Source organism: Pipra filicauda, unplaced genomic scaffold (assembly GCF_003945595.2).
Source record: "Pipra filicauda isolate LSUMZ 115617 unplaced genomic scaffold, ASM394559v2 scaffold212_size3012638_pilon, whole genome shotgun sequence".
NCBI classification, from domain to species: Eukaryota; Metazoa; Chordata; class Aves; order Passeriformes; family Pipridae; genus Pipra; species Pipra filicauda.
The window spans coordinates 580,854-608,485 of NW_024104324.1; the positions used below are offsets into that span (position 1 = coordinate 580,854).

The 27,632-nt window shown below is 39.1% G+C and overlaps 1 protein-coding gene across 10 annotated transcripts in view; it reads left to right on the plus strand.

Annotated features, from left to right (window-relative positions):
- CDC42BPB (CDC42 binding protein kinase beta) overlaps window positions 1-27,203 on the plus strand; it is a 94,564-nt gene extending 67,361 nt beyond the window's left edge. Inside the window, exons 19-39 of one of the 10 annotated variants that reach the window (XM_027735534.2) lie at window positions 475-623; window positions 1,203-1,297; window positions 1,385-1,464; window positions 2,791-2,841; window positions 3,908-3,997; window positions 4,420-4,509; window positions 4,904-5,009; window positions 7,367-7,503; window positions 8,081-8,220; window positions 9,780-9,861; window positions 13,001-13,217; window positions 13,619-13,681; window positions 17,663-18,259; window positions 21,261-21,358; window positions 21,469-21,553; window positions 21,708-21,828; window positions 21,922-22,039; window positions 22,976-23,014; window positions 23,144-23,249; window positions 23,342-23,412; window positions 25,454-27,203. In XM_027735534.2, coding sequence (XP_027591335.1) covers window positions 475-623; window positions 1,203-1,297; window positions 1,385-1,464; window positions 2,791-2,841; window positions 3,908-3,997; window positions 4,420-4,509; window positions 4,904-5,009; window positions 7,367-7,503; window positions 8,081-8,220; window positions 9,780-9,861; window positions 13,001-13,217; window positions 13,619-13,681; window positions 17,663-18,259; window positions 21,261-21,358; window positions 21,469-21,553; window positions 21,708-21,828; window positions 21,922-22,039; window positions 22,976-23,014; window positions 23,144-23,249; window positions 23,342-23,412; window positions 25,454-25,585 — 2,667 coding nt within the window. In that variant the 3' untranslated portion in view covers window positions 25,586-27,203. The remainder of the gene's footprint in view (window positions 1-474; window positions 624-1,202; window positions 1,298-1,384; window positions 1,465-2,790; window positions 2,842-3,907; window positions 3,998-4,419; window positions 4,510-4,903; window positions 5,010-7,366; window positions 7,504-8,080; window positions 8,221-9,779; window positions 9,862-13,000; window positions 13,218-13,618; window positions 13,682-17,662; window positions 18,260-21,260; window positions 21,359-21,468; window positions 21,554-21,707; window positions 21,829-21,921; window positions 22,040-22,975; window positions 23,015-23,143; window positions 23,250-23,341; window positions 23,413-25,453) is intronic. The other 9 variants (XM_039381085.1, XM_027735525.2, XM_039381086.1 and 6 more) reach the window with 9 other exon arrangements.
- Window positions 27,204-27,632: the final 429 nt, after the last annotated feature.

A 27,632-nucleotide genomic window follows, 5' to 3' on the forward strand; every position in this document is an offset into this window, starting at 1 on the left:
GTTCCAGGTATCTTGGATATCTCAAGACCCGGATTCTTTCTTTCTTCTTTTTTCTCATAATTTTGCTACTCTTGCTATATTTTATATTAGTATGTTTTACATTAAATATTGACATTTATCTCATGTTTGAAAGTCCATTATGTCACTGTGCAAGTTACACTCTCCTCTAGATTGGACAGTGAAAACTAGCCATTTTCAATGGGTTCTCTTGGTTTGACTTCCATGCTCAGTGATCTAGCATTTTGGTTTCAAGCATATTGTGTTAATGGTATAACCAGTATTAAAATAGCTCATTACTTCATTTTTTGTGTAATGAGGTCCAACTACTGACTGATTTTCATGCAGCAGGTATCCTGTCCATTACTAATTAAAAGAGCATTCTCTGAACCAGTGTGAAAGCTAATTTACGTCTTTGGACAAGAACTGAATTATCCTTAGACAGTTGATACTAATATTCAGTAACTTATGCTACAGGATCCACTTTGGAAAGTGCGACGCAGTCAGAAGTTGGATATGTCAGCCAGGCTGGAATTACAGTCTGCTCTTGATGCAGAAATTCGTGCCAAACAACTGGTTCAAGAAGAGCTACGAAAAGTTAAAGATGCAAACATATCTTTTGAAAGGTAATCAGACCTTTGGTTCTGTTTAGGTTTTAATACACTCATCTGAACTGCTGATTAGAATAGTAGCAACTTTCTTAAAATGACCCCTTGTGCCTGGGATACTGGACTTTGCCAGAAAGATCCCATTCTACTGACTACACGTTTCTTCCATAGTCAAATGAGAACTGTAAAAATTTCTTCAAGTAAAGATTTCACTGCTATACTAAGATATAAATCTTGGGCATCTGAGGGAAAAAAGCATAAGAGCAAATTCAAAGCAAATTCACTACCATTTAGTAGACTAACTGGAGAGTTAGGCATGTTCTTGGGAATTAAAAATCAAATTGCTATTAGAATAATACCACGTATCTGCAAGGGTAGCAGAAATCTCAAGTTTTAAATATCTACAGTTTTAAATATCTAGTCAAGTATTGAGGTGTCTATTCATGGGAAAAGTAAAATTAATCAGCCTTAAAATAATCTCTTAAAAAAAAACCATGCTCCTCAAAAAAAAAAGGCATTTTCTGAAACTTTTGTGCACTGCCATTCCTGCCTTTGAGACATTTCAGATTGCATTTTGATCATATTGTGTTGCTTTAGTAAATTAAAGGAATCAGAAGCAAAAAATAGAGAACTGTTGGAAGAGATGGAAGGTTTGAAGAAAAAACTGGAAGAAAAATACAGAACAGATTCAGGTAATTAGAGTTACTGTGTTTTAACAAAGTTCTAACACCACCTGTGATGTTGCCTTTTAGCTAAGCCTGTTCTCCTTTTGGTTTTAGGTCTCAAACTTCCAGATTTTCAAGATTCCATTTTTGACTATTTCAACACCTCTCCTCTTACACGTGATTTGACTTTCAGAGTGAGTTATTACATAAAATAACTACAAAAATGTGATAACCAAATTATATTTTTACTATGTTAAAGTAACTCTTAGGCACTATATGGCACATTTGGATCTGGCATATTAGCCAAATTAGCGTGGCACAGAATTGGATGCCCAGTAGATGTCAGATTGCTTGGCATTTTGTAGAGAAGCTGGCACCTTTGGGAAATATTCTCAGAAGTTCACATTAATTATTTTCTATTCTAGCTTTGTTTAGGTTAATATCAAACATTTGGCTAAATGAAATATATTCAGGGTCTTTTGGAAATGCTGGCACACCCTGTTACAAATAAGGGATTAAATGCTTTGCAGTTGGAAGATGCTGATTATTACAAGGAAAAGTGTTCACACAGTTCAAGGAGTGTTTAAACAGATATGTAAAATTGTTGGCTCCAGATCTTAATGGAGTGGTTAGAGTAGAAGGAGCTGGGAAGAGAATCAGAGGACCCACAGATGTTTGTATAATAAGTTTATCGTGACACACCCTGTGATCCTTAGAAAACTAATCATACAAATCACAGCTCTAAGTAGGCGTTTCACTTTAAATGATTTGTGCATTCCCCGAGGAAGCAGCTGTTAAATGCAACATTGAATCACATTTCCTTACTTCATGAACTCTTGATCCGTGGAGATTTTTCTGGGATTTTTTTTTAAATGTTGTTTTGCAAAGCATAGACAGTTAAGGATAAAACCAAGAGCTCAAACTGGAGAGAATAATCTGTTTATGAAGCGGAGTTAAGGGGGCTCAGGTTAAAACCTATGGGCATGCTGTGATATTTGCATACAATTTGTGTATATGCTGTTCCCAGCCACAGAATGTCCGTGCTGACTTTCTTAGATGTGCTGTATGGATGAGGTGGAGGGAAGAGAAAGAAACATGATATATGCTACTATCTCAATAATTACTTTTATCTAGTGACCTTGATTTTTGGAAACATTGCTTTAAAAAGTACCAATATACTTAAAAAAGTAACATGTAGAATATCAAGCCCATAACTAAACAAGATTCCATTCTACAGATCCTGAAATAAGTACATAGTCTCTGTGAAAATGCAGGTGGCATTTTCTGATTAATTACATTAAAATTGCTGATACTGTGCTTAATGACTTACATTGGCAATTTTTTTCCACATTTACTTATAAAGATAGTTTGTATCATCTGCACTGGGGTTAATTTAGTTTGAATAAACATCATTTGGCCATATAAAACATTTTATTTAGTTAGCCAACTAATATTCTATCTGAAGTTTTCCTATGGGTGATAAGCGATCATTTTTATCCCTCATATCTGTTACAACAAAGGATTCTGTTTCTTCTTCGTCTACATCTTCTCTGCTAGCCTTTTGGGAAGAAGTAAGTTTTTGATAGTAGTTTTGTGTCCTTATTTTGTTGTGACCTGTCATAGTAAAAATGGCCCTCTAAAATTAGATACTGTGCTTCCTTAATTTCTCTGTAACTTAATCCACTAAACCTCTTTAGAGGCTTACTTGTTTTATAGTTTGACTATCTATATGGCTAAAGCTGAATCACACTTAGCATTTTGAAATTGTTCATATTACATAATGGTACAATTTGATCTTAAATGGCCCAGCCCTACCGATCAGTTCATAACAACACAAAAATAACAAGTATCTGAACATATTTAGTGAGCTAACTGAAATTGAGCGAAGCTTCTTCCTGTCTAAACTGGCTGGGAAGTGAGTGATTCATTACTTGTTGCCTTTAGTGCTAATTACATCACTGATGTGAAGTCTAATCTGATGTTTGTTAATCATGGTTTTTATGATTTCCTCAGAGTACAGTAACGCAGAATCCTACTTCCACACCCAGCTGCTTTAGCTCTGGAATTGTAGCATACTTCCCCCTTGTGCTGGCAATTAGTAGTTGCTAATTTAAGTGTGAAATTAATAGATGGCTTGTAATGGATGCTAGTCTTAAATTTTAGCGAAATATAAGACACTGTGATTAAGTAAACATTTTTAAACAACTTTTTTAAAGATTGAGTGTTACTACTTTAAGAATTTTTCTTGTGGCAGACTTTCCGGCTGCTGTGTGCTAGAAAAATCCTAGTGTAGTAAGCTGCCATGAGAAATCAGCTATTTTAGGGATGATTGCCAGGCTTCTCAAACATTATTCCATACCTGCATGCAAGAGATTAGACACAGCCTTGCTGTGAGAAGATGACTTGCAGCATTGTAGCTGCCTGCTATGAGGTTTTGCACTTCAGTACTCCCAGCTTTTCCATCAGGTGGCAGGGTTTGTTTTGAGAAAAGATCTTTTTTCAGAGTGGAAGGTTGTTAGATGTTTGTGTATTTCATCTAGAAACCAACTTTGGGTTTTGTTTCCGTTCTGTTGTTGTGGGAATGCTTCATTCAGATACGTGGTATCTAATCTAACATGTTTGCTGTTGTTTTTGCAGACCAGCTCTATTAGTGAGCAGGAAATGCAGGGTCCCAAGTCAGAAGTTTCACCATCTACTTCAGTTGTAACTGCAGAGCAACAACAAGAAGTAAGAAAGCTGTTATTTTACCCTGAAGAGTAATTCACCAGAAAGTCTCTCTGTCTTGTTCACAAAAATACATATTGCAGCATTCATTGTGAAGAAACAGGATTGAATGCTGCTTATTTGCAATGTCTAAGTGTTAATTTCACCTGCTTTGAAGACAGTTGCAAATGAAGCCTTTTTGCTGCCTTTCTGTATGTTGATGTACCTCATTTTCATGTTTTCTGTATTGCTGCTTATTTGTTAGTGTGCAGGCTTTCCTGTGAGTGCTTTAAAACACAATCTGTTTCTATTAAATCAGAATGGTGATGTTTACGACAATTAAATTTTTGATCATATTCAAAAAAATAAAAAAAATCAGAAGACAATAAGCTTTGCTACCCCAATCTTGAAACAAATTCTTGAAGCCTTATTTTGCTCAATTACAGTTTCTTGTGATTCAGGAACCAATTCGGCTTCAGAGGATGCCTGCTGCTCCTTCCCCCACCATTCAGTCCATTTCTCTAGCTGTACCAAAGGTAGGGGGACTGTGCTGACCTTATTCTAAAGAACAAAGGAAAAAAGTATAATCTATAAATTAGCCCTCTGTGTTTGTTCTTGTCCTGTTTGGGTTTGTCATATGTGTGTTTGTTAGGTCTGTGTTTTTAATCAAATGTTTCCAAATGCGTATGGATGGGTTTTGGTTTGTTGTAGGGGATGATAAAAAATAGTCGTAGGTTTTAGTTTGAGTATCTTTTGCAGTTGGAAATAAAACTGTTACTGTTGTCTTGCTGCACCTTTTCCAAGCTGCACTTACATAAAAGAAGCCCAGGTTTCATAATGTGCGCACTGATATAGGGTGGTGAAGGGAGGTGCTTGCATTACCTAAGTCCAGAAAATGAAGTTATTTTTTATCCTGAATGTATCTTTCAGCCTAAAGCTCACCAGCTCAATATCAAGTCATTCACAAGCCCTACTCAGTGTAGTCATTGCACCTCTCTTATGGTGGGATTAGTTCGACAAGGTTATGCCTGTGACGGTGAGTCAGTGAAACTTTTTATATTTTCAGCAAGTCCCTCGAAAAGCATCCCAAAACACTAATGTATTTGAAGGGAACCATTTCTTTGGGGAGGGAATGAAAGAAAGGGGTGGCTGCCACTGAATGGTTCTCCTTTCTTTTGCATCCCTTTAGAAGTATGATGATGATGTATGATTTCATATTGCTAATTAATTCTGCTACCATTAGTGCTGTTACAGTGCGAGGGACAGGGCGGGGAAGGCAGGACTGGTTTCTGTTGCTGTAGTAGAGAAGACTACGGGAATGATCTGATTATGTCTATTTTATGTTATCCTAATCATAAACCCTGAATGTTGAGAGGACCATTTGCTAGATTATTTCATCTGTAGCTTGTCTTGCTGTCCATTAGTTTTATTTAAAATGCTTTATCTGATGCATGTGTCACTACTGAATTCTGTGTTCAAGTATAGGGAGGTATTTTTATTTGAAAATATTTACTGTATCTTGATTGGACACATGAACTCAGTTAAATAGGTCACAAATCCAATGAAGGCACTACAGTATAAATAACCTTATTTCTGTGCCCAGCTTAGTTCTTGCTAGTGACACCCTCTCCACTGACACCCTCAGTATCACATTTAGATTGCCTCATCTGCCCTTCAGGGCTTTTTTTCCTGGCAGATCTTCTGGTGGCAGTTCTTCCCCAAGAGGACCTGTCACTCTGCCAGCACTTGCCCTGGGGCTGCCTTTTGTCTCCTGTTGCTGACAGTTCTGAACTTTTGTTTTGCATCTCTTTCTACAAGCTTGAAACTGTCTTTTTCCCTTAGTGTAGCTATCAGCTTCACTCTTCTTTTTGTCTCATGTGTTTTGATTAAGCTCTGCATCATTAGTTTTCCAGTTTGCCTATTCCACAGCAGATATTAATAGCTACAGAAAAAACTAGAATCACATTCACATAAGAATAGAGATGATTCCAGTAGAACAAAACTTTGCCATGTTCCACTCTCAATCACTTGCTTTTCCCAGTTCCTCCTCTTTTTAATGCTGGAGACTATGGTAAAATACAGCTACACTTCCAAAGGCCTGTGAAACTGACTATATCCTGTGGATTTTCCTATTCCACAACTGGTGTGCCTTGATATGCACAGTCCCAAATAGTTATGATACCTCCTCGAAGAGCTGAGTTTATTACCTGGTCTTGGGGAACACCTACAGTATTTTGCATGTATGACTTTTTGGTAACCCCTGCCTTCTTGGGAGCAGACAGTAGCTCAAAGAACAAGCCAGGCAACCTGCTCGGGGCTGCCTTCTCTGCTGTCTCTTCCCTCAGGCATCATGAGGAGGAGGTTTGTTGCCTAGTCTATGGCTTTAGCAGAAGCAGGCTGTTTCCAGGTTTTTTGGAATCCTTTGACACTTCATAATTACAGGACTAAATGTACCTAGGATAGCTGCCAGATTCCCACTTCTGAGAATATGGTTAGAAAGATACACAGGATGGATCAGAGTGTTGTGCCCTTCTCCTGCTGCCTTCCCAAGCCTACTGGTAGAAACAGGGTAGCTGGGACAAACTAAGCAGAATCTCTGTGGAAAGATCTGACCAATAAGCTGTGGGTTGAATGCCTCAGTATAACACATTAACTCATTCTGCAGTTCCTGTAGTCTGTCTCATGTAAAATGGCATATGAGTTTTTTGTGTGTACTGCTTCTGTATGAAGTGCTCTATAGGCAAGAGACAATAGAGACCTTTGTCCCTTACTGGTGCAGCATAAAGGGGTACAAAATGGTGCAAATGGTAAGAAAGCATGCAATGACTAGTATAGATGTTTGCTGCTTATTTGAACTTATTTGATCTCTGGGCAATATATATATATATGCCATTTTCATGCAGTATTTCAGTCCTTGTCCGTTGTTTCTATTTCATTTATGCTTTCAAGTCTGTATCTTGTGCTTAATAGTTTAACCCTTTCTGTCTTTTTAGTTGATTTAGTTTTACTTTGTCTTTGCAGTATCCTTGCATACTTGGATCAAATTAAACACCTATTATCACTATCCTGTAATTTTTATTCCTCCTTTACTAATACTGTTTCTCTTCTGTCACTGGTTGGTGCTTAACGTCAGTGAGGCTGCCAAACTCCATTTCCTTGAAATGTGAACTCAGTTCCTGCCCTTTGTGGATGTAATAGGCTAAAAGGAGGAAATAAAAGAGCTTTAGAGAGTCTCAATATCTAGATGTGTTCACTCCTTCAGCATAGTGAGCTATTGCAAGTGAGCTGTTTGCCAGTTTCAGTGTGATTAATTAATTTGCTGAGTGTAGACTACATTAATCACCTGTTGACTCATACATGCATTTCACTGTGAATTTTCTCTTTTGTACTTAGTGTGTTCATTTGCATGCCATGTTTCCTGCAAGGATAGTGCACCTCAGGTCTGCCCTATACCCCCTGAGCAAGCCAAAAGGCCTCTTGGAGTAGATGTGCAAAGAGGAATAGGAACCGCCTATAAAGGTTATGTCAAGGTAACAGTCTTTTGTTCTTGGACAAGAGAAGAATACTAAACTTCACTTACAGCTATGCAGCTTGGAACCTCTAAGTATGTTTAAACAGATCACCTAAATAGTGCTAAAGCCCTAAGGCTTTGTGTGCCATCCGTGTAACTTATTTAACCTTTGTTGCTTTAGATGTGGGAGAAACACTTGGTTTTACTACAAGAGCTGAAGGTCAGTAGATTAGTAGTTACAATGTTCATAAGCAGCAAGGGAAAAAAAAGAATGGTTTAAGAAAGAATTTCTGTCATTGTTGATGTAAACACAATATAAAAGGTAAACTGTGCTACCATTTTGGCATTTGTGCAGTATACAAGCCTAATACCTTTATACAAGCCTGAATATATTTATTAAACTGTAACAAGGAGTGGTTGAACTTAAGAGAGGAGAAATGATTGCTTGATTACTTGACGTTTTTCATACTATTTTGAAGGGCAAGTAGAATGTGTTGTAATTCCATTGATCTTAGTATAATCTTTTCTAAATGTCTTGCTTTCTGTGTCTACTACATGTGCTTACATTTAATAAGCAATCAGTTATTTATATGCAGGTCCCAAAGCCTACAGGAGTTAAGAAGGGGTGGCAGAGGGCTTATGCAGTTGTCTGTGACTGTAAACTCTTCTTATATGATGTGCCTGAAGGAAAATCCACTCAGCCTGGAGTTGTGGCAAGTCAAGTCTTGGATCTCAGGTTTGTATTATTATGACAGAGCAGAAATCCTCTGTACTTTTTTCTTAACAGTGGTATTTATTTATAGTACACAAGAAGCTATAACATTATGACAGCTCTGGTCTGAGAAGATATGTGTGTTCTGTATATAGACTGCAGCTAAGTTTAGGCTGATAGATTGGGCTCAGCAAGAAGTCACTTAAGTGACTCTGTAGTCACTTATAGTACTGTCACCAATATTTACAGAATTAGCATGCTTCTTCCTAGACTTCCGTATGCATCTGTGGGAAGCAAATGTACTTTGGTAGATTGCTTTTCCCGTGCACTCTGACCTCAACATTGAGTCACAGATCATCCCATAGCAAATAATTTCAGCAATATTAGAAAAACTGAAGTAGTCTGCAGAAGAGCACCAGCTAATTTACACTGCAAATGGCTCTGACCCTGCCATCTCACAGGAGTTATTATTTCATGGGGAATCATTTGAACCACTGAACACTGTCTACAAAAGATCTGAGACTTACAGTGATCAGAGTAACCAAGAGGGTTTTTTATTAAAATTTATGGAAATATCAAGAAAGTGTAATACCTTTTAATGTTACAGCACCTTTGTATCTCTGTTGAATATAAAGTTTGCATTCACAGGCACCTTGATTTATATTTTTTCCAGACAGTAGTAGCGTGGGGTTGCACCAGTAGTGCTGTGCTGTCCTCACAGTCACTGAGAACTGTCAGTGTCAGCTCTCTGACATGCTGGCAGTGGGAGCAGAAACGTGGAAGTATTGCAAATAGCAGCATTCACATCAGTACATTGCTTGAAGCAACTCAGCCAGAGATTATACCAACTGTCCCATCCTTTATCTGCTTATTGTAGCTACCTCTTTGAGGCTGTCTTCTGAGGATTCTTAGATGTTTTTAATAGATGTTAACCACCACAGCTATGAATTTTATCATGGGCAAGTTTCAGACATTAGTGTCATCTTTGCACTAAAATTGGCAATTATGGTGATCAACTTGGTCAAATTCAGTTTAAAAAGGCTTGTGTAGACAAGCCCTCTGGGGTGGAGCACTCTGAAATGCAAAAGTTGTTCTGATGTCTGTTTATTTTACTGTAATAGAGAATAAAATCTAGCTGTTTTGAAAACCCTTATTTGAATCCCACAAACTATAATTATGTTGCCAAGAGCTTTTTATGTGATTTTTCTTTTTTTCCAAAGGCCCCTCTCTTGCTACACATTGAGGTATGAATTATTCATTTCTAATGTGTCTGCTGGGCTGGAAGAGCAATATTCTTGCTTCTAATTGTAGAATAGGTGTGGTTGGTACACCAAAACTACACAAAGCCACCCCACTTAACTTCAGGTGGACTGAGTTACCAAATGCTGTAGAAACATAACTGAAGCTTGTGAGTTGTTTGGGTCAAGGATGGTTAGAGCATAACAAAGCAGTGATGGCAGTTGTGACCTCTGTGCGGTGTTAGGAGATGGCAGCCTATTGAAACAGTGGTGATACCAATTAGATGATGCTGAATAATGTTAGTGTGTGCTTGTATGTAATTCTCTTGCTCTCTTTCTTACTAGAGATGAAGATTTTTGTGTGAGCTCTGTCCTAGCATCGGATGTAATACATGCAACTCGTAAAGACATCCCTTGTATATTCAGGGTATGGCAACCAATTTACTCATGAAGAAAATGCAAGTTGAATACCAGTGTTTTGTTTTGAGAATGGCATACGTTATCCATATTTAATGTTGATTGAGTTATGCAGAAGTGTAAGAATTTACAAGGGTTGCTGTGTAGAGGAACAATATGGTGGTACTCATATCTGAACTGTAAAGAAAAAAGTTCTCCTTCTTTCACTGCTTCCTTGTATATAAAGTTTGGCTTTTTTTATTTTCTTGATTATAATTCAGTGTGTTTTGTCTCTTCTTGCATTGGTATTACCAGATTCTGTTTTTTCTTGCTTAGCTTTGGACTCTTGCTTTAGGAACTGATGCTGTAATAGAATGTTCTGAAGCTGGGTTGTGCTCATTGATTCTAGTCTGCTGTGTATTATCTTGTATTTAAGAAATACATTTGAAATTTCAGTTTCTTTAATTACGTATTTAAGTACAGTAGGAAAAAATAAAATAAGAGAAAATAATTAGCTGATTTAGGTTCTATCTGAATGCTGTATTTAGTTTTTAACAACAGGAACTTCTTTCCTAGGTTTTATGTGAATTACATTTAATCTGGAATTTTAAAATTTAGAGCAGAGTACATAGTAGCCAGTATCTATAATCCCTTGCATTTGAATACAGAAACTCACTGTTTTCAGCATCTCTGATCCTCAGTCATTTAGAATCAAGTCAGCAAAACATGGAAAGCAAAGAGCTGACAGTCACATGCAGTCCCTATCATTTGGTGCTTTAGGGTTTTACTTAGGAAGTGTCTTTGTACTTGACTGCCTCTGTGTCTTTGCTTTTCTGCTTTTTTCTAGAAATATTTTCTGCAGTGGAATTTTATGCTTTAGTTTACTACTACCTTTACCTTAATTTTCCTCTTACATGTTTCTGTTTTGGGTTTTGTTGGGGTTTTTTGTTTGTTTGTTTTAATTTCCATCTGCCTGCTCTCTTCTTAAATTAGCAAATGTGGAATACTGTGGGAAAGGGCTTCTGAGGAGAGAAAATATGCTATGCAAGAACAGTGGTTCATTCGTTTAAGAACAAGGCATCCATACAATTTAGCCTGCCTGACTTGCTGCTCTAATTTCTGCCTGCAGTTTTTAACTGAAAGAGTATCTAAGAAAAAAATAAAACTTCTGTCAAATATCCACATGTAATAATACTTGTAGAGATAGACATTACAAAATATCTCCATGGTTTGATCAGATTATCCGCTGCTAAAGAGATCTGATAAATTAACTGGAAGCCTGATGTGTGAGTAAATCCATTTAGATACCAGAGGAGATGCTGCCAAAGTCCACCTCTTTTTCTTAGTTTTATGTCCTCCTTCAAATGAAGAAATTACTAAAACTGGAAACCATTAATATCTGGTGCAAGAGTCTCTTTTCTCAATTTCATTTAATTCTAGATTTGCTTCTTGCTGACATAAAGACATAGAAGTAGCTTCTACATAACAGTTAAAACTGTTACTTCATGTAATCTGTGTAAAAATGTAGTCCTCCTTTCATATGTGCCATACAACATAACACATTATGATACTGGCGGCCCACCAAAGACAGATTTTCGTTTCTTTTGGATCTTCCACCAGCAGAAAGCAATACCAGAATGCTGCCAAACACTAAAATGACCTGTGACCACCTCTGACCCCTCATGAATTCAAGAAGAGGAAGAACTTGTCTCAGACTCCAACATTTCTACTTGGCAACCAGTTTTTAAAGCTGGATATTGGGCTGTCCTGCCATTTAAATACTGCAGTCTGTATTGGAGTGTTTCCACAGCTTAGTAGTTTGAGTTAAGAAATCTTGAGTTTCCTAGCAAATGCTGGATTTTTGTATGATGAATAATGCAAGGTATATGCATATGACTTCTCACATTTTTTCCTGCATTTGACTATATGTAAGATGCCACCTTCAAAAGACTAAGAGGAGTAATACATGGTGGTACTTCAAAGGGAAAACCTTAGCTGGAGTCTGGTTTGGTTTTGTTTTCTAACTTAGAAATATTATCCATTATGCCTCCATCTGTCTTTAAAATAATAATGCCTAGTTACAGTTTAGACATGAAAAAACTCTATGTAGAGTAATAAGAGCTGTGAACAATCGCAAACTACTTGGTTTTTTTCCTACCTCCCTTCGCCTTCATCTTACTTCTGGAGTCCTGTCTTTGACATCCTATTGTCCCAGGTTTATTTTCAGATATATTTTATGTTTGACATGAGTGTTATTGTGCAGTTCTCTCTTTTCAGGAACTATGTGTGTTGCGTAACCACATTATCCACCTTTATGATGATTTTCTTACGAAAGCATATAGGCTGAAGGTCTGTTAATCCATGTTACAGCCTTCAGATTTGCCCTTTTGCACCTTTTGTTACTTTTTTCTGTGACAGAAGGCATATTTCCCATGATCTCACAAACCCTTCAAGCTCTTCATGCAGGACACAGAACTAATATTAAGAATTAGTAAGTGCATACTTCAGGCAACAGAAGTTCCTGGATAGTTTTTTTCTGTTTGGAATGCATTCTGCTTTGAGATCTATAGGATGTTTTACCTAGGGCATGTAGGAGAAGGCAGACTTCAGTCTCAAACATTGCTTTCCACCAGAGCTTTGAATGCAGATATGATGAGCTCCTCCCCTTGGACAAATATTTTGAAAATTAAGTAGCAAAATCAAGATTTAGAACCGATCATAGCAATGCCTTTGGGTTTAAATGCATGTGGCTCAGAAGGCATGTGTGTCACTTTCAATAAGTTATTAAAATGTCGTGGATAGGAGGGATCAGGACAAACTATAGTATGCTACTGAAATTCCAGTTCAGAGCAGGAAGAAGCCTTTTACTGCCATGTATTGATTGTTGAAGGATAGGAATGCAGCATTCCTTGCCCATATTTTAGGATCCAGAATGATTAAGCAAGACTGAGTACTTTTAAATAAAACCACTGTGTCTTGTGCAGTGGTTGTTTTTAGTTTGTTTCTTTGAAGCACTGTGGCCATATTAGCTGTGTTGTGCATCCCCCCCCTCCTCCCCCCCGGTACATCATTGCATTGTTATGAAAAAGTGTATTTCATTTTCACAGTTCTGCATGACAAAAAGGGCTTTTATTACTCTAGCTAATTTCACTTTCTCTGTCTGTTAAAAGGTTACAGCTTCTCTCTTAGGTTTGCCTTCAAAGTCTTGTTCTCTACTGATCCTGACGGAAAATGAGAATGAAAAGAGGAAGTGGGTTGGAATCCTAGAAGGGTTGCAGTCTATCCTTCACAAAAACAGACTAAGGAACCAGGTTGTGCATATTCCACAAGAAGCCTATGACAGTACACTGCCTCTTATTAAAGCAAGTTTAGCTGCTGCTATTGTAGGTATGATTGTTTTAACTTTTATAAGTGTGTGAGGGTTGTTGGAGCTTTTAGATGGAGCTTTTATGCTTCATAATGAGAGCACTGATGCTTTGAAATAAATTCTTCAGCTGAACTCCTTCATAGGAATTTAATAATGGGAGAAAATGTTAATCTTGCATTGAGATTCAGATTTCTTCATCTACTTGAGGTAAATAATACTGTTTAATTGTTTAGCAGGTTGTTTTAGCAATATGGTATGTAGCATGCTTTTGACTGACTGTGTGAACTTGAACAAAATCAATTTGCTGCTGAAAATCTTGTTTGTCCAGAAATTTTTTCAGGTGTTCAAATCAAACAGTCTGTTTTAAAGACAAGATTAAGTGTAGCTGAATTAATAGCTCTTTTTTCTTCTCTTGGTTTAGATCGAGATAGAATAGCAATTGGTTCAGAAGAAGGACTGTATGTGATAGAGGTGACCCGTGATGGTAAGTTAGGCCATAATGCATGCAGTAATTACATACAGAATAATGAGCTCCATAACTTTTAGTGCTGCTGTAATATAGGTTGCTCAACAGCCTTTCATGTGTAGTAAGTATTAAGCACTCACTTAATTGATGAGAAGGAAAAGTGAATGTGAGATATAAGCATTAATTTGGTCATTATCATTACATTCAGTTGACTGGCTGAAATTAAAGGGATGAGTTACTGGGCATATTCTGACACATTCTCACCTTAACTGAGTTCCCACAGCAGGTAGCAAAATGTCTGAGCACCCAGAGCATGCACAGCACACACAGAGTTTGTAGACTTTCCATCAAAGCCTCCATGTCTCATTGTCTGTTTCTTCCAGAAATGTGACAACCACTCACATTCTCTTTCACACCGATGATGGCCAAGTGCTTCCTTGCTCCCTTCCATCATCTATTTCCTTAACTCCATGCTTCATCCTGAACCTGCTTTTTCCTTCCTGTTCTTAGTTCACTTTGCCTTCTGCTTAGGGAAAAATGGGATTAGTGTAGTCTGAAGTTCTTTCTGAAGACTCAGTGTCCATTCCTTCCTTGACCTGCTGGTGATGCTCTTCATAATGTATCCCAGGATTTTTTTGGCCTTCTGGGCTACAAGGGCACACTGCTGGCTTGTGGACAGGTTGTTGTCCAGCAGTGTCCCCCAGTTGTTCTCCACAGGGCTGTTTTTCACGAGGTCGGCCCCCAGCCTGTACTGGTGCCTGGGGTTCTTCTCCAGATTGCAGGACCCTGCACTTGCCTTTGTTGAATTTCAGACAGTTCTTCTCTGCCCATCTCTCAAACCTGTCAAGGTCCTCCTGAAGGGCTGCACAGCACTTTGGGGTTTTGGCTACTCATAGTTTTGTGTCATCAGTGAACTTACTGAGGAGGCATCTGTTCCTTCATCCAAGTCACTGATGAACAAGTTAAACAATACTGGACCCAGTATTGAACCCTGGGGGACATCACTAGTGACAGGCCTCCAGCTAGACCCTTTACCGCTGATTACGACCCTCTGGGATCTGCCATTCAGCCAGTTCTCTATCCACCTCACTGTCCCATCATCCAGTCTGCACTTCCTGAGTTTGCCTATGAAGATATCATGGGAGACAGTATTGAAAGCCTTGCTGAAGTCCAGGTAGACAATATCCACTGCTCTCCTCTCATCCACCCAGGTAGTTGTCTCATTGTAGAAGGCAGTCAGGTTGGTAAAGCATGATTTTCCTTTACTGCATGAATCCATGCTGACTGCTCCTGTTTTCCCCCACCACATCACCTTCTCTTCCATATGCTTAGAAATGACCTCCAGAATGAGGTGCTCCATCATCTTGCCAGGGTTTGAGGTGAGGCTGACTGGCTGATAGTTCCCTGGGTCCTCCTTCTTGCCCTTTTTAAAGAGAGGGGTGACATTTCCTTTCTTCCAGTCCATGGGCACCTCTCCTGATCACAACAACCTTTCAACAGTAATCATGAGTGGCCCTGCTATGGTGTCTGTCAGCTCCCCCAGTGCTGATGGATGCATCCCCTCAGGGCCCATGGACTTGCAGAAGTCAGGGCTGCCTAGGTGATCTCTAACCCCATCCTCCTTTACCAATGGAAAGTCTTCCTCTCACCGTTCCTCTTCCCTTGTCTTCTGGGTCAGAGATTCAGGAAGGATATTTAAGTGCTGGAGCAGGTCCAGAGAAGAGCAATGAGGCTGGTGAAGGGACTTGAGCACAAGTCCTATGAGGAGAGACTGAGGTAGCTAAGGTTCAGCCTGGAGAAGAGAAGGCTCAGGGGAGACCTCATCACTCTCTACAACTCCCTGAAAGGAGGCTGTAGCCAGGTGGGGGTTGGTCTCTTCTCCCAGGCAGCTCTCAGCAAGACAAGAGGGCATGGTCTTAAGCTGTGCCAGGGGAGGTTTAGGTTGGATATTAGGAAGAAATTCTTTACAGAAAGGGTAATCAGGTATTGGAATGGGCTGCCCAGGGAAGTGGTGGATTCTCCGTCCCTGGAAGTTTTTAAGATGAGACTGGATGTGGCACTCAGTGCCATGGTCTAGTAACCACGGCAGTGTTGGATCAAAGGTTGGGCTTGATGATCTCGGAGGTCCCTTCCAACCCAGATGATTCTGTGATTCTGTAATTCCTGAGGGCTGGTCTTATCAGTGATTTCCTTGATTTCCTTTTTCAACGTGATTTAGTATGTGGCTATTTGAAAGTGGGATTTTAGTCATGCTAAAACTTGTATTTCAATGTAAAAATAGACTAATGAATACAGGTTTTTAATTCCTTTGACTTCCAAAATTAAATTACATCAGGGATGTAATTTTAAGTCAAAAAGCAAAATGTTATTGCTTCGTCTTGTTTAGAATAAGGCATTTCCCAGTTCCAGGAGAAACTGCTTTATACATGGAGACAGCAGATATTTGAAATTCTTTTTAGGAGTAATGAATGCCATTCCTTTGAGTAAGCTTCCAGTGGTCACCATTCTCTGAGTAGTTAGATATAAACATAACTTGAGATGCAGATAATTCCAGAGATTCCAGTACAGCTTCCTGCATTAAAGAAAATTGTACATCTAATTTGAAAGGTTATTTCATAAAGGAACAATTATCTGCATCACCGTGTCATGTGTAAATGTGAAAATGAATTGTCAATTTTGGTTTAAAGGTAAATGATATTTAGCAGGAGTTTTCTATGGCCAGTTCTGTGTGCTAATAGCATTCTTATGAATGGTAATCTCTTTTTCATTTTATGGCATTTGTAATTTTCAGTGTTAATTAACTGCCAGATGTTTATATCAAAGATCTTTGGTCAGAAGACCACTTAATTCTTGACAAATAAGCTAGAGTTGGAGCTAGAAAAAAAATCTTTTCTCTCTGGCAAAGTTCCAACAGCTGGTTATTTCATAGAATTTCTTCAGACATATCATCTGTTTGTGCAAGTGGAGGGATGCCACAACAGCACTTGGCTTTGTGATCTAAACAGCCAAAGTCTTGTTACCAAGTTTACAGAATTTGGTAACTTGGCTACGTTACTCAACTATTACTGAAAAAATGGCATATAATTTCCAGTTAATATTTCTCCTTTTTTTTGTTAATTATCATTTACAAATACTTTTAATGCGTTCAGCTAACAGAAAATGAGTTATAATTTGATATAGTTGGCTTATGATTATTATGTTTCCTGTCTTAGCATTTCTCATCTGTTTGTACTCCATGAAATACTCAGGCATTCCTGAAAGTGCTTGTAAAGCCACGATCCCAAAAGAAGAACACATTGTACCTAACCCCCTTAGCTGCCTCTAACCCAGCTTTAAAAAAATGCTTCAAACAGTGAAACTCCCCAGCTGCCATTGGCAGCCTAACTAGTCCTTCTGTGGGGTAGCTTTTCCTGGTGCCTGTCCTAAACCTCTCTTCCTGCAGCTTAAGCCCATTCCTTCTTATCCTTTCCCCATCACAGCATTTTTTGCCTTTCCATATAGGTGTTTTACACTCACTTACTGTACTGCTTTTTTATCTGGCTGAGACATCTGCCTGCATTTTATTTCCTCAGTTATCAGCACTAAATACTTTATATTTCTTCTCATTGTATTCTGCTAATTTGGTCTTCCTCTAAAATTTACTGAAGATGCCGATGTTTTCCTGAAGGTGGGACCCATTTTAGAAAATGTGGTATCTGACACTGTACACATGATATTACATAAAAATTATATAAAAAAATTTCTCCATTTATCCCACATGTTAAGCATCCTTTTCCCACAAAGTGTTGTTGAGACTTTTTATCAATAAATTATAAATTGCTTCATTGTTTGCTCTCTGAATTGATAACAGAGATTGAACACATGTAATAAGTGCTCTTCCTCACCTGGTACACGTCTGTGTTTAGATTCATTTTCAGACATCACTGTGTAATACTGCAATGCTTCCAGGCCTGATGCTTTTTCCTGTTTAACTTACGGCATCTCTTGTTTCCTTTGCAGTGATAGTCCGAGCTGCTGACTGCAAGAAGGTGTACCAGATAGAGCTTGCTCCCAAAGAGAAAATTATCATCCTCATCTGTGGTCGGAACCATCACGTCCACCTTTACCCCTGGGCCTCTCTGGATGGGTCAGAAGGGAACTTTGACATTAAGCTTGCAGAAACTAAAGGCTGCCAACTGATTACAACTGGAACACTAAAGAAGAGTTCTTCTACTTGTTTGTTTGTGGCTGTCAAGCGACAGGTTTTTTGCTATGAAATTCACAGAACTAAACCTTTCCACAAAAAATTCAGTGAAATTCAGGCTCCGGGAATTGTACAGTGGATGACAGTGTTCAAGGACAAGCTCTGTGTTGGCTACCAGTCTGGGTTCTCTCTGTTGACCATCCAGGGAGATGGACAATCTATAAACCTGGTAAATCCTAATGACCCCTCGCTTATCTTCCTCTCACAGCAGTCTTTTGATGCCCTTTGTGCTGTGGAGCTCAGTAATGAGGAATACCTGCTTTGCTTCAGCCATATGGGAGTATACGTCGATTCGCAAGGTCGAAGGTCACGCATGCAGGAACTAATGTGGCCTGCAACTCCTGTTGCCTGTAGTATGTATATGTTTTTCTGTTGCCATATCCCTGTTGCTGCTTTACTTGTCTAAAAATAGTCAGCATTGTATTCAATTTTGCTTCGGTTTGTCTTTGAATATCTCCAGTTTAAGTTTCGATGAGTTAACAGACACATAAGTTCTTCCTGATGGTAGTTTTGGATGTGGAGATCCTGGATGCTGCAAGAAAAGCTCTGTCTTGTTCAGGACACAGAGAATAAATAGCAGAATGCAAAATAATTTCTACAGACAGTAATCCTGGATGCAGGACAGTGCAAGACTACCTGTCTGTGAAATTCTATAAAGATTTTTGTTCCCCTAGAGAGTGTAAATATCTAGTTGTCCGTAGGATGTCTTCTGTGTCCTGTACTCAAAGTACAATAGAAAGCTGAAGAAGAAATGTAACTGCAACTCTAAAGGTTCATGAAGATAACAAGAGATAAAAATACTAATTTTGGCAGAACTGGTAGTACTTTTTCTCCTTTTGGCTTTATTTTTTAGGGGGAGAATTTCCAAAAATAGGGTAGGTGGACGGTTATTTTTCAACTACTCTGCGTGTTTCAGGAGCATTGATTTATCAGCTAGGTAGGATAGAGGTTACATGCAGAGCATTTTTCAGTATTCAGTAGTCAAAGGCAGGTGATGATAAAACTGGGATTCCTATTTGGAGCTCAAATAGCAATTAAAAAATTTTGAATTATCAAAGGCAAGAAATAGCTTTTTGTTTAAACAGTGCAGCAAGAAGTTAGGTGCATGTTGGTTTGATCAGGCCAGGCCATAATAGCAGTTTGTTTAATTTTAACTGTCTTGGACTGAAATTGTTTGCTTGCTTTACACTGACCTAGTTTTGTACAGAAGTCTGAAGGAAAGGCCCAAGGAAACAATGTAGTGGCAAATTTACTTTAAAACACCATTAGCTAAAACTAATGTTTCCTTTTCCTTAATCAGCTTTACAGTTTTTTGCATTTCAGCAAACTAGACTTGTAGTTAATGGTCTTGTCTGTTATTATTAGAAGTGTCTGTTATAACCTTCTTGTATGTGCAATCCTGAGTGGCACTGGCCTAGGGCTGTTTTTGTAGAAAGAGCAACATTTTTCGCTGCCAAAGGAACCTGGATTACTTCCCTTTTCATTAGGCTTGTCCTCCATCCTCAGTCCTGGTGCCTGTCACTAGTGATGGTGGCTTTTTTTAACTTTCCCATCAAGAGGTCATAAAATTACAGAATGGTTTGGGTTGGAAAGAATCTTTAAGATCATCTAGTTTCAACTCTCCAGCCGCGGGTAGAGACACCTTCTACTAGACCAAGTTCCTCAAAGCCCCACCCAGCCTGACCTTCAGCACTTCCAGGGATGGAGCAGCTTCTTCCACAGCTTCTCTGAGCAACCTGTTTGAGTGCCTGCCAGGAAAAAATTTCTTCCTAATATCCAGTCTAAACCCACTCTCAGTTTAAAGCCATTACTCTACATCCTATCACTCCATACCTGTGTAAAAAGTCCCTCTCCAGCTTGCTTGCAGTCCCTGTAGGTACTGAAACGTGCTATAAGGTCTCCCTGGAGCCTTCTCTTCCCTAGGCTGAACAACCCCAACTCTCTCAATCTGCCTTCATAGGAGAGATCATTGAAGTGGAACTGATTCTCCCCCTGTTATGGTTTCTACTGTGGTAAAGCACCATGTACAGAGGTTTAAGGGTACAGCAGAGAATTTGTCTCTGGGGCATTTGGTGCCCTCACACATGGAGAGGGCAGGGGCTGCACTCACACAGCTCTGTTATCCCGGGTGGCCTGTCTGGGTTGCTGCTACACCAGCTTGATTCTGTGCTGAGTCAGTGCAGGTGTTGTGGGGCTGCTTGGCTCAAGTGCAGCCGAGTGCAAAGCGTTGGAGCCAGCAGGTCTCGAGGCTGTAGCCTGGGCAAGCCCAGTGCAGACACTGACATGTCTCACTGGGAACCAGTCAAGATCTGGTCTAACTCGTCAGCTCTGACTCGCAAGTGCCAGCCTTGGCTACAAGCTGGTCAGGCAGAAGCAGTTGGTGTTTCTGCCTGATGCTCGGTTCTCTCCTTTGATTTGAACATCCAAGCCAACTGTGACCCCCTGTAATAAATACTTGACCATAAATCGTTTTTGTGATACATACATATGATAGCTGTCCAAGGCTTTGTGTGAATGAATTTAATACTAGCACCACACCTTACTTCAGTTTTTCTAAGAAGATTTTTGTGATGTGTTTAGTGTCCTTTTGGGTTATTTTCATTTTGCTTATTGAAGCATCTCTTCTCTATTAAATCCCATAAGTTTCTAGTAACTGCTCTTTACATCAGAACACAGCCTTTACATGAGCCAGAAGCATGTTGTTACGAAGCTGTAGAGATCTCCGCTTTTCGTTTGGCCTAAAATAAAGTTGTCTGCTGATGCCTTTTATGCTTTAAGAAAAAAAAGTTGAAAAGAAAATGAGTTATGGGCTTTAAGCACTGTGACATTTTTATGTTAACCTGATGAAAGCACCCATACATGAATATCTAAAGCTACATAATTGTTGGCAAAAGAGGAAGGAAATTGAGAACAGATCTGCATCGTGAGTTCACGACCCAGCTCACAGATGGTGGCCCTCTCATCTCCTCTGCACACAGCAGATGTATCGTTAGTTTGCTGCTTCCGAAATGAAGTAATCCATAGAAAAGCTAGCTGCTCACTTCCTACCACCTAGCAAATTTGTATGCATGTGAAAACTTCAGATGCCATTTTGCAATTTCATGAAATGGCAGTGTGAAGTTTTAAAAATACTGGAAGGGTCAAATTTAAATCTTTCCATGATGCTGGTAGTTGTCATTAGCAAGTCTATTATCACAAAAAATTCTATTTGAAACTGGGGCTTTGAAACAGTGTTTTAAAATGTGTCTCGCACATAGTGGAAAACTTGTAAGTATTGAAATTTGCTCAAATATATGTCAGATCTGGACTACTGAAATGACATTAGGGTTTTCTGTTTGTTTTTAATCTGCGCAGGTTGCAATTCTTCTTATGTAACAGTGTATAGCGAGTATGGTGTTGATGTATTTGATGTTAACACTATGGAATGGGTCCAGACTATTGGCCTGCGAAGGGTAAGTAATTTTCCTTGAATATTGAACTTAATTGGGCTAATTTCAAATGAGATGTTTCTTCATGGTGTATGCTGGGCTTGAGTTAATTCGTGTCTCCTTCCTCAAAACAGATCAGACCATTAAACATGGATGGCACACTGAACCTCCTTAACTGCGAGCCACCAAGACTAATATATTTCAAGAACAAGTTTGCAGGTGAGCAAAAGGCAAGGGGAGAAATGGGGAACTGATATGAAGCTAACTGAGTAAATTTAACCGTGTTATTACCTTTGCATCGGATGAAATTTGTGTTGGATACATCTGGGTCAGTGTGTACCTGTATATGTGAAATTGCATTGTGGTATTACAGCAGGAGCTGGCCTCAGTGTACCAGAAACATCTGACAACAGCAAGAAGCAAATGCTTCGAACCAGGAGCAAAAGAAGATTTGTATTTAAGGTTCCTGAGGAAGAGCGATTACAACAAAGGCGGTAAGAATTTAATTGTGGCACATAACTTAATGTGTATGATGACATGCACAGACTGGGAATGCTTATTAAAAAAAAATCACTCTGTTCTTTTAGGGAAATGCTTAGAGACCCTGAGCTAAGGTCAAAGATGATTTCTAACCCAACAAATTTCAACCACGTGGCTCATATGGGACCAGGAGATGGAATGCAAGTTCTCATGGACCTCCCACTGGTAAAATACATTTTAAAGGGAGAGAGATATATGTGCATTTGTTCTTGATCACAAAAACTGTGAAGATGAGCTGTATGGGCTTCAAGTATTATCTCTGTACCAAATTCTTCTTTAAAGCCTTTTGAGAAAGGTGAACCTTCCTGCTGTGTAATGCTTGTAATCCTGTGCAAGGAAATACTGTTAGCTGGCTTATGAATGAGACACTGAATGAAACAGATATCACTGCCAGGAGCTTGTTAGTAGTTTTGTAAATAATCCGTCTCTCCTCCTTCCTTTTTCTTGTTTCTCTTCTTAAAATAACAGAATGAATTTCCTTTCCCCTCATCCTCTCGACATTCTGCTCTTGATATCACCTCCAACAGGCTTTGAGCACGTCTATCACATGAGCCCTATCTCTGCTGAATTCTCTCTCCAGAGTGACCATTCCTCACTGCAAGGCTCCCCTCTGCTTTCTTCCTCTTCCTGTCCCTCCTCTGCTTCCCTAGCAAGGGTAGGAGTAGCTACAAACTGTTAGGAACTGGAATGGTATGCTTGTGGCACTTTGCCAATTCTAGAGCAATAACAAGAGGGAAAAAACTAATGCTGTGGAGGTAACTAAAATGCATGTGAGTTGCAGTGCTTTCTAGCATTAATTTTATTTTGTATTTAACTAATACATCATTTTGTGAGCTATTTTAGTGTTAAGTCCACAAGGGGAAGACAAGTGTGAAGGTACATTTCTACATTCTGTATGTACCCTCTGTTTCATAGCTGTTAGTCAGGCTTTCTCTTGTCTTTCTCAGATAGCCCAGATGTGGGTAAGGCATTTGTTCTTTCAGCAGGAGGAGGAAGGAAAGCAGAGCTGTTGGTACAGTCCCTGCCCCTTCATATAGGGTTTGCTGGCTGACAGGTTCTAGTGGCTGCTATGGGGCTTAGTTTTTTCTCTGTCTTTCTCAGGGTTTGTGTCTGTTACTGAAAATATGTGGATGTGGTCAAGTAAGTTCAGTTTTTCTACCAACACTGGGTTGTAATAGCTTCAAAAGCACAGTAAAGTTTTCATGAGTAACAACTTCTCATTGGATAGCCTTTGTTGCTGGCTAACAAGGTGTTTCATCTCAACTGTAGAGTGTCCTACCTCCTGCACAGGATGAAAAAACCTGTCCGTCTGCAGCAAACCTCTCACGGCAGCAGCAGCAGAGAAACAAAACCTACATCTCGTGGCCCTCATCAAGTAAGGCTGGAAGGAAGCTTGTCAGTTCTGCACTGTAATCTGTGGCATCAACAAGAGGTGTAAGCCTGCCTTTTTTCTTTTATTCCCTCCAGGTGGCAGTGATGTGGGAGTGGCCATGCCTTCCCGAAGTATGTCCGACCCTGACCAGGAGTTTGACAAAGAGGTAAAATAGCTTTTGTTAAACGGAGACTGGCGATATCCTGTTGACGTAGGTTGTTTTCTTTTTCCAATAAATTACATTTCCTAGGAAATATTTCATAGAGACGTTTATGGAGATGTTTTCCTTCCACAAATGTTTTTTTTTCCAGCCTTTAATATACATTTGAAAGTTAGATATGCCAGCACAAAAGCAAAGCTGTGAAAAGATCTTTTTATGGTGATATTTTAAGAAGTATTATGTCTTGGATTAAGCTTTATAGGCAAGGCAGATTTGACTAATTGATGAAATGTCCTCAAAGCTCCTAAAATTGTTCTCTGGGCTATTAGCATAGAATAGCAAAGTAATATGACTCGTTAAGTAATTTTCTGTGCTGCCTTAAGGAAGACATTTTGTCATGTAACTTGAGAAGGAATCATATTTTAAAATACATAGAATTGGTTTTAGTAAGAGTACATGCCAGTAGTCACCAAACCAAAAGTGTCCAGGCTGTACAAAACTGGTGTTCCTGAATCTAAATAGAGAAGATATATGATTTTTGCTTCCTTGATTTATCATGTGTGTAGCTTCTTCCAAGCTTTCCTGAGGGACTGTCTGTGCAATGAAAGTGTTAGGAAAGAAAGTGTTAGTGGTCCTGCGAGACAAACTCTTAGATCAAGATCTTTTTTAGTGCTTTTTGATACCCAACTGCAAGCCCATGTAATGTTCTGGATTTTTAAGCATGTTTTCCTGAAGCCAGACCTTTGCAGGATGCCTTAGTACACCCCAAGTCCAGAGTTCTGATTACAGTCATGTTCTGACTTCCTTTGTCACCTTCAGTAAGCCATTAAAAAGCACAGGAAAATGGGGATCTCTAAACAGGCTTGATTTTCAAAGGTGATGATGATGGACTATGTTAGTTGACTTAGTTATTCTGCACATCCTTTCCAAATTCCATTATATTCCATGCTGTAAAAATACTTGCAGTTTGTAGGCACAAATGATAGATTCTAAAGGGGACTTTTTACAATCTTTTCTCTTTTGGTGTATCTTACAATATCTTGTGACTTTCTAAATGTTAAAAAATTGTAGTGTGAAACTGGAAAGAGGCTCTAATAACACCTTTTGGCTTTATACTTTTTTCCCCATAGCTTTTGGCTTTATTGCAGCATGAACTGGATCATGTTAGGATAATCTTGTTATAGATGATCTTATTATTGTTCAAGCCATGCAAAATCTTGTGAACAGCGTTCTCAAAGGATGTTACCTTTCAATCTATTTGCTAAATATATATTTCCCTTCCTTGAAAATAACTTGCTGCAATGGTACCAGTTTTTCCTGTGCAGTGTTTCATTAGCTGTGAATGTGTGCAGTGCTCAGAGTTGTAACTCACCAAAAAATGGGAATCTTGCCAGCCATCCTGTTGAAGTGAGACCAGGTTGTGAAGGCAAATATCCAACAACTAATCTAACACTGGGGAAATAACTGTGGATAGTCTTTATTAGATATTGACGTAGGATGTATCCAGTAAGTCTGTTCTGTTTCCAGATCTCCAGCCTGATTCTTGGCAACCTTCACTCTTTTGTCGGGCACTTCACATGCTTGTTGCTGTTTTGTAGACAGTTCACATGCTTGTTTCCTTCCTTCTCACCAAACTGAGGATGATTTGACCGTAATCGTTTACATGTTTACATGGGTAGATAAACCTCCTCCGGGGCTATAAAAATTACCTAGAAATTGCAGGCTGGTAAGTTCTGAACAACAGTGAACAGACAGATGCATTCCATCAGGAAAGTTTTGCAATGGCTAACAGAGAGGAGCTGGAGATGTAGCGATTTCCACATACTTTACCATAATTCCTGTTACGTCAGAAGGTCACCTTTGGGACTACACTACAGCCTGTTGATGATAATGGAAGTACTTGCATGAATGTTTAACTATGAAATTAATGTAATGCACACTGCTTCGTAGGTGTTGCTCACCCTAATTTTTGAGTACCTTTGAAAGCTCTTGAGTGTAAAGAATTCACTTTAAGTAAACATAATTTTTTAATGTTTCTCGTTAACAGCCTGATTCAGACTCCACCAAACACTCTACTCCATCTAACAGCTCAAATCCAAGCGGTCCCCCAAGTCCCAACTCTCCTCATAGGAATCAGCTTACGCTAGATGGACTGGACCAGTCAACCTGTGACGCATAACACTACCGCTCTCACCATTCCAGCTCCGGTCATCCGCTACTCCATGGTATTCAAGAGCAGGGCAAAGCTGACTCAGATGCTAGTGCCAAGACTGACACAGACTCTCTAGTGTTGTACAAGAATAATTATATATCCAGATTGTAGATACAAACTATTGAAATGAAGAAAATTCTTTACTAATAGCGATCAAGCTTTTTATGCAGAATTGTTCACTGCTCAGCTATGGTTGGTTCCTTTCTGCACAGCTGTGACATGGTTTTATTGCATAGGAGCATTTAAGGCCACCAGTAAATAGTCTTATTCTTATGGTGAAAGAGAAATAGAGAGAGATACTGATAATGTTGCTACAATATCAGGAATATTATTTTTCTATAGAATGATGTAATGTCTGATTAGCAGGAAATCCTTTTAGACAGAATTTGGACCTCTAAATAGGAAATGTGAGCAGGTCTAGTTACATCCTCAGATGAATACACTTTTCCCTTTTTCCCATAACTGTTTGTTTCCTAAATCTTAAGGAGAATGCTAGGAAGCTGTAGGTCGTTTCCAACATCACCAGGAAGTCAAATGAAAGCTGGTTATAGTTTTGTGGCCTTTTAAATCATTTAGCCATTACATATACAGCTGCATAACTGTCTTTCTATCTTTCTACCAACTTTTTAGTCTTGTACATAGGACGACTGCCAGTTATCTCTTTACCCATTCCCTGCTTTTTAGTCCTCATCAGTCACTAGTCAGGGCTTTTAAAATACTGGTAATTACTGCTGTGAAAAAAAAAAAATTTTACTCCTAGTTCCTGCCTATCTCCTCCTGAGAAGTTGTTTCTCCTGGGTTTTTTGGTGTAAGGACACACTACGCTGTTTAGCTAGCAAGCCTTCTCGTGGACGCATTGCCCTCGAAGTCTGCCTGACCTAAGGGACTATATCGCACTAAAACATCAGTCTGCTTTATTGGCTACCAAAGTGGAACGTGAAGGATGTGTAACTGGGGGTGCTGCTTTTCTCATTAACTGTATCCTCACCTGCATGAAGACCCCATGATTATTAATCAAGTATTGATCATGTAGAAAAATGCACAACACACTCCTGTATATTTTGCGATGGCCCACGTGCAGTGATGTTTTGCGTGTATATTTAATCTCATGCTTCCATGTATTATACATTTAGTAATCAAGGATTTGTGACCATGTTTCATTAAAAGCTTGTAATTAATTCCGTGGCTGGCATATCCAGTTTGTCATTGTCACACTAGTGTGCCTTCTGTGCCAATTTTATGACAGTTGGATGTCACTTATTTAAAATTCGGTTTAAATGGGCTAATGATATGCCAATGGCTAATGTTCTTTTCTGAAACACTGTATAGGACGTGCACTTATCTTTAGTTTAAACTGAGTGTTCTAGTCAACATTGAATCCTGTTACGTTAAGTGTTCGACAGTACTTGCTCTTTTTCTCAGATTCTTGATAAAGGGGCTCAGTTAGAGCTGGACACTACTGCTTTGGGGGTTTTCTGGTTTTTACTTTTTTAATGTAAGTCTAAGTCTTTGTAATTATTGAATTGTGAGAACATTTTTGAACAATTTACCTGTCAATAAAGCAGAAGAGGGAGGTTTTAAAGTTCATAGTCGTCTGTCTTGACATCTGAAAACAATCTGCCACTGACACTTGCTTTAGTCTCATGGTAAATTCCCTTCGTTCACATGGATGTTTTACATAAACTGAAAGATACTTCGAAGCTCTGTAGGCGAACACTACGAGAAAGGTGCAAGTTGCTGCAGGTAAATGAATGTTCAGGAGAGACAGAAGTCCTTTGGGTGGAATACAGTGTTAAAATGTTGTGCCCTCAGTTTGTGTTAGAGTTGTCATTTCATTGAGTCACTGGCCCTATTAGTTCCTTTTTAATTGATTTATGTGACTGCTTCCTTACAGCTGAAGCACAGTAAGGAGGCTGCAGGATCTATTCAGGCATCTTAAGGGTGATAAAACAATAAATACTTTTGACTTGTTGTCAAAGCAGTAGTCCCAAAGAAAGGCTTAGGAACATTTCAA